General features: G+C 39.7%; 1 protein-coding gene across 1 annotated transcript in view; it reads right to left on the bottom strand.

Annotated features, from left to right (window-relative positions):
* Window positions 1-481: 481 nt before the first annotated feature.
* The window catches only part of ZSWIM2 (zinc finger SWIM-type containing 2), a 34,604-nt gene continuing 27,802 nt past the window's right edge, over window positions 482-7,283 (bottom strand). Inside the window, exons 7-8 of the mRNA XM_089329027.1 lie at window positions 7,114-7,223; window positions 482-681 (exon numbers count right to left, since the gene is read on the bottom strand). Coding sequence (XP_089185153.1) covers window positions 597-681; window positions 7,114-7,223 — 195 coding nt within the window. The 3' untranslated portion in view covers window positions 482-596. The remainder of the gene's footprint in view (window positions 682-7,113; window positions 7,224-7,283) is intronic.

The raw sequence follows: 7,283 nt of genomic DNA, 5'->3' as shown, positions 1-7,283 counted from the left end.
CAAATTAAGTTTAGTTATACCCCAATTGACAATAAGACTTAAATCTTCTGGAAGTAAAGTATTTGGTCTCTTGTTTTCTTCTCTTATTTCAGTACCAAGGGTCTTCTTTGGTTTGTGGTTAATACGTTTATAGCCTTTTGTCATCTTCTGGTTTGGGCCAATAGAGTATTTTTCACTGAAACATGTGCGTTCCACTTCAGTAGGACAAGTAACATTCTTGTGAGCAATAGAAGGAAGAAATGTTTGAGATGATATTTTCCCAAATGATCTAGTGGGTAAATCTTGAAGATATGTGGGGAAGTGTTGGCTAATTTTATATTCATAGATTAATTTTTTTGAATTCAAATCATCTAATTGGACAGAGCATGAATCATCTTTTGCTAAATTCTGACAGGTTTCAGTTTGACTCTGAGGTGTATTCAGTTTTTCAGAATTACATTGATGTATACTTGGTAAAATTCCACATCTATTTTGTCTCAAGACTAATCCAATACAAGGAATGAAAAGCTCTGGTTCTTCCTGCTTTGAGGGATGAGTGATGTTTGTGTTTGAAACACACAAATGTGTTTGTCCATTCATTGTTATATCTTTCCAGATTAAAGGGTTATATATAACTTGTCCATCAATAGGGCATGAGTTGCACTTGTAGAGTAACCAACTGTCAATACATTTCCTATGAAACTTAAAAAAAAGTCATGTTATTCAGAGCTATAACTATCTTATTTATAATCTATATTATTTATATTTTCCCCAGTTTTATAATTGCATGAATATGAAAAGCATTTAGCACAAATGGGAGACAATTATAATTTATCAAGTTTACAAAAATACTTTGAAGAATTTTTTAAACTTACTTATAAATGTAATTAATTATAAACAGATCTCCATTTTCAACAGTAAAATGCACAGTCTTATATGGCTATCACATTTGTTTATATCAAGATTGCTAAAAATTCACTTCCATAATCTGTTGGTTTCACTGCTAACTTACAAGAAATGAAAAGTATTGGCCGGCGCCGCGGCTCACTAGGCTAATCCTCCGCCTTGCGGCGCTGGCACACCGGGTTCTAGTCCCGGTCGGGGTGCCGGATTCTGTCCTGGTTGCCCCTCTTCCAGGCCAGCTCTCTGCTGTGGCCAGGGAGTGCAGTGGAGGATGGCCCAAGTGCTTGGGCCCTGCACCCCATGGGAGACCAGGAGAAGCACCTGGCTCCTGCCATTGGATCAGTGCAGTGCGCTGGCCGCAGCGGCCATTGGAGGGTGAACCAACGGCAAAGGAAGACCTTTCTGTCTCTCTCTCTATCCACTCTGCCTGTCAAAAAAAAAAAAATGAAAAGTATTACAAAATTTAAAAAGTCATAACCAACTAGAGTTGGAAATTGATATGAGTATAGCAAGATATAAAATATCAAATAATATTTTTGGAAATAAAATAAACAATCAGCCATTATAAGTAAAAGTTAACTATAAATGCTTATTTATAGAAACAATTTTACACAAGAAGAAACTTGGTTATCAAATATATGTGCAATATTTGACTTTGATTCTAGTGAGTACATATGAAATAATCAACCATGTCAATTTAGGCATTTCTGTTTCATTTAAAGAATCACAAAAATACTGAACAAAACATTAGTATGCTATGTGGTTTTCCTTTTCATATAACCTAAGTAATTAAATGAATTTAACCCTATATTGCCATTTTATATTTCCCAGGTGATATATGCGGAAATGAATTCTAATCAGTAAGAATACATCCTAAGTAGGTAGAACTGCCTCCTCATGGTCTCTGTTGCAACTGTTCTACATATTCAGTGTAACATGAACATCTCTGCAAGTACAAGTAAAAAATGAGACTTAAATCATCAGTTAATTGTAAAAAAAAAATGGTCCTATAGGGGAAGTCAAGCTACAAAAATGATTATATTTTTACCTTGTGAGTACATGGTAGTGATCGTGTATGTTGACCAAGATGAAATGCCTTCAAACAAAGTCGGCATTGGTAGCCCGGAGCAAGCAGTTTACTATTCTTTGTAATCAGTAGCAGAGGCAGTGATTTTACCACATGTTTTGGTGTGAAAACTTGGCTGAATAAGAATAAGCAGAGAGATGACTGTTCATAGGTAATTACAGATCTGGAAATCATCAGTGGCACAGGTAAAAATCTTCTAATATTGAACCCACCATTTTCTTGGATGAAAAATAATAAATTTCATTCATAGGGGTTAAAAAATATATTGTCTTGATCTAATTAAGATGGATGTCGCTTGGGGCCGGTGCTGTGGCGTAGTGGGTTAATACCCTGGCCTGAAGCACTGGCATCCCATGTGAGTACCGGTTTGAGACCTGGCTGCTCTACTTCCGATCCAGCTCTCTGCTATGGCCTGGGAAAGCAGTAGAAGATGGCTTAGGTCTTTGGGCCCCTGCACCTATGTGGGAGACCGGGAGGAAGCTCCTGGCTCCTGGCTTCAGATTGGCACAGCTCTGGCCATTGCAGAAATGAACCAATGGATGGAAGACCTCTCTCTCTCTCTCTCTCTCTCTGCCTCTCCTTCTCTCTCTGTATATCTGTGTAACTCTGATCTCCAAATAAATAAAAATCTTTTAAAAAAAGAACAAAGTTTAGTTTAGTCATATTAAATAAAAATAATCTCATTTAAAAAAATTTTTTATTGATTTCTTTTTATTTACTTGAAAGGTGCAGACAGTGACAACTGGTTCCCTCCCCAACTGGCTACCACAGCCAGGACTGGGCCAGACCAAAGCCAAGAGTCTGAAACCAAAATGCAATCTGAGTCTCTCACATGAGTAGCAAGGACCCAACTACTTGAGTCATTATCTGCTCCTGCCAAGGGTGTGCATTAGCAGAAATGGGATCAGAAGCAGAGCAGGGACTTGAACCTAGACACTCCAATATTAGATGTGGGAATCTCAAGTGGCATCTTAACTGCTGTGCCAAATGCCCATACCAATAACCTGAATTTTTAAAAATATTTCTTTATTTGACAGGGAGGAAGGGAGAGAAAGAGAGAGTGAGAGAGTGAGAAAGAGAATCTTCATCTGCTGGTTCACTTCCCAAATGGCTACAATAGCTAGGTCTGGGCCAGGCTGTAGCCAGAAGCCTGGGACTCCATTCTGGTCCCCCATAAGGGTAGCAGAAGCCCAAGAACTTGGATCATCATGTGCAGTCTTCTCACGCAGGGAGTTGGATTGAAAGTAAAGCATGCAGGACTCCAGATGCTAGAAAGTGGATGTTGGTCTAAGTGTGGCTAAACCTGCTGCATCACAATGCTGGCTCCTGAAATTTTATGATTTTTACTTTAAGGTCAGTAAAACTAGAACAAAATTTTTATGAGAACCATTTACTCATATTGCTTCAGTCTGAGCCAACACTTAGGCATATGATTAGAAAAATAACCCAATTCACTTTGACATCTGGTACAAAGTGAGATGTAGAGTAAGTCTCATTAAAATATTCCAGGCTACTCTGATAAATTGGCCAAATAACTATGAGGAAATTAATTTTCCATTGCATATATATGGTTGCTACTTTGATAATGTTGAACTATGTTTATGTAACTATAAAAATACAAATTTTTGAACCAAATGTATTGACTGATATAACTAAGATAATATAATATTAATTAACTTCTATTTGATGCTATTAACAACTGGAAAATAGAGAAATCAAATTTTTAAAACAAAAGTGGGTTCAAAGGTCAGGTGCATTTTTATTACTCAAATATCATTCAGAACAAAGTTCAAATACACTCTTTAGCAAACTTCACTCTCCTCATGATTCTATAGGTATATCCTCATTATGCCACAGAAATTACTTTTACCAAGGTCATCTAATTTCAATTAAGAAACATGTTGTTATAGCCTCTACTTTAAGATCAATGGCTCTACCCCCAACCCGTATGTATTGATGGTCCTCTTCCCACACTTAATGTTGTATGATTATTCAGGATTTTCTCCACAGACGAACCCCTCTACCTGCAAGAGACTAGAGGTCCTTTCTCCCAGTTTTGGTTGGGGTTACCTTTAAACCACATCCATCAAACAGTCTTCACACCCCTCATTTCCTCTCCTCTATGAAATCCTCTCGTTACTTGGTTAATGCCACTACTAGGAACATTGGTTGCTAACCTCACCCTGTCTTTTATACTACTGTGTCTGTTTGTTTACAGGAGTTGATAATGTGATAATGGAACAAACCAAGGCCTTCATCAACCAGGCAATAAACCAAATGCTGCTACAGGGATATACTCGGCTCCCCCCCAGGAGACAGCAGCTTGAGACATCGCCCAATGCCAGTGAAGAATACCTCGTCACCCCATGTCAGCAGGAAGTAACTCTAAAGACAGATCATCATCCCTCTACCCCTCCTGGACTTCTGGGGCTAATGTAATTCTATATAACTCCTGCTTTATAAAAAACAATAGGAGGGAATGTTAGTAAAATGGCAGTCTTATCTGTGGTGCGATCAACACCCTGGACCCCATCCTAGGCTCTAGTCCCCGCTACGATTGCTGGAAGTCAGGTGGCCCCATGGCCCAACCACCGGTGTCAGTCCCATCCCCACCCTAATGGGATTCGCGGCTCCTACTTCCCTGCCCACCCCTTGGCAAAGTTTTATTTTTTTTTTTAAAGATTTATGTATTTCACTTGAAAGAGTTACACAGAGAGAGGAGAAGCAGAGAGAGAGAGAGAGTTCTTCCATCCGCTGGTTCACTCCCCAATTGGCCGCAATGGCCGGAGTTGTGCTGATCTGAAGCCAGGAGCCAGGAACCAGAAGCCAGGAGCGCCCCCCCCCCCCAATCCCCAAGTCTCCCACATGGTTGCAGGGGCCCAAAACTTGGGCCATCTTCTACTGCTTTCTCAGGCTGTAGCAGAGAGCTGGATCGGAAATGGAGCAGCTGGGACATGAACTGGTGCCCATATGGGATTCTGGCACTGTAGATGGCTGTTTTACCTGCTGCGCCACAACACTGGCCCTGCTGCCAAAGTTTTAAGAGGACCCATTCCTGAACACATGGCTCTCTTTTCTCTCCATCTCCTGATCTCTCTCTCTCTCTCTGTCTTTCTCTCGATCTCTCTCTGTCTCTTGATCACTCTCTCTCTCTTGCTCTCTTGTGATCTCTCTGTTATGCTCTCCTCTCTCTTTTCCTTCTTCGCCCCTTCCTTCTGGTCTGTCAACACAGCGCTGACTCAATTCTTTCATTTTGAAACTATTTATTTATTTAGTTTTCTCTGCCTAGAATGATTTTCTTCCTATAAACTTGTTCCTCTCCACACCTGTCCCTTGTCCCTCCAACATCTCACAAGTCCAATCTTTAGTAATACAACATCATTTTAATAGGACAAGATACAATACCTGGTCAGGGGAAATGGAGATGAAGTGCCTTTGTGCATGCTCATTTTATGTCCCACAGAGTTCTGCTGTCCAAAGTATGTAGAGTTCTCACAAGGCACAGATAAAATATCATTGGGATTTAGATAAAAATGTACATATATGTGTATATGCATAAGTGTGGAGGGCACATGTATATGGTGAGAGGGGTCCCTATGGCAGGGTTATACACACACACACACACACACATTTAGTGAGAACAAGCACAGTTTTATTTGGTGGATTCATTTAAATTATTTTCTAACAAATTTCAATTTATCCCATCCAAAATAGTCTTTCTGTATACGCTTGATATGTACATAACTTGCTAATAACATACAGCATGCTTAATTTTATTTCATTGATAAGAAGTATGAGAAAAAGTCTAGAACCTTTTGGTTGTTTACTAGTAAACAGCCCAGTCAGTGTCCTGAAATACAACAAATCTTCCCAGCACTCTTCCCACAGGGGTGGAGTACAGTGGCAGAAGTGGTGAAGGGGTCTGGGATATGAGACAAAACAAGACTTTCTTCTCCTAGAGTACAACTATTTCAAAAACAAATAGCAAATTACCTTGTATTTTTCTTTCTTAAAACTTTATTTGAGATGCAGAGAGACAGATGGACACAGCTTGCATCCCTGGCCCACTCCCTAAATGCCTGCAATGGCCAGGACTGTATCAGGAACTCAATCTGGGTCTCCCGCATGGGTGACACAGACCAAAATACTTATCACCTGTTTGTTGCCTACCAGGTACACTTTAGCAGGAAGCCTGAATTGTGAGCAGAGCCAGGACTTAAACCAAGGCACTTCAACGTGGTATGCAGTTATCTAAATTGGCATCTTAATCGCTAGGCCAAATGCCCACCCCAACCCTTGTATTTTTTTCTTTATATAACTTATGTCACTTTAATTTTACATTTATCTGATCAGGAAACTACTCTAATAACTAGTTCAATCTCTTGAATAATTAATGATAAACATAGCATGAATATTTATTGTATATATTAATTCATGTCATATATAAAAGATTCTCATGAGGTTATTTTACAATAATTATTCATATCTTAAAGATGAGGACCTTTCTCTCTGTCCTCTCTGTCTCTCTCTCTCTGTCTATAACTCCATCTGTCAAATAAAAAAAAAATGGGGCTGGTGCCATGGTTCACTTGGTTAATCCTCCACCTGTGGCACTGGCATCCCATATGGGTGCCGGGTTCTAGTCCTGGCAGCTCCTCTTCCAATCCAGCTCTCTGCTGTGGCCCGGGAGTGCAGTGGAGGATGGCCCAAGTGCTTGGGCCCTGCACCCACATGGGAGACCAGGAGGGAGCACCTGACTCCTGACTTCGGATCGGCGCAGCGCTGGCTGTGGTGGCCATTTGGGGAGTGAACCAATGGAAGGAAGACCTTTCTCTCTATCCTCTCTGTCTCTCTTTCTCTGTCTATAACTCTACCTGTCCAAAAATAAAAAAAAAAGATGAGGAAAATGTGACAGGCAGAAGTGATGTAACTAGCCCAAAACTCAGACAGTGTCTGTACTAGGATAGGATTCAGGCAGTGTGACTCAGAGTCTTGCTGTTTACTTGCATGATACAGTGTCACCCAGAAAATATACCACTCTCAATATTTAATAAATAAAGGAATGAAGAGAACTTATTTGAACTAAAAAATTATTTAAAAATTCCATGTCATACAAGAAATGTAAACTTTACAGAAAATCTCACCCTTTCTTTTCTTGAAACTGCGGCATCTTCTCTTCTACCTCATTTTTAATAGTTGTGTATTTTACAACATCTGATCTTTTTTCTAGTGATCTCCATTTTTGGTTTCTCTTCTGTAACAGGTGAAAAGTAGATGTTACATTGCAAATCATTGAAATTTTTATTTCATTATT

The sequence above is a fragment of the Oryctolagus cuniculus genome, chromosome 3 (assembly GCF_051225735.1).
Source record: "Oryctolagus cuniculus isolate XC-2025 breed Fujian yellow rabbit chromosome 3, ASM5122573v1, whole genome shotgun sequence".
NCBI lineage: Eukaryota > Metazoa > Chordata > Mammalia > Lagomorpha > Leporidae > Oryctolagus > Oryctolagus cuniculus.
Note: the sequence above shows the minus strand (reverse complement) of the source record. Positions and strands in the feature narration are given on the sequence as shown.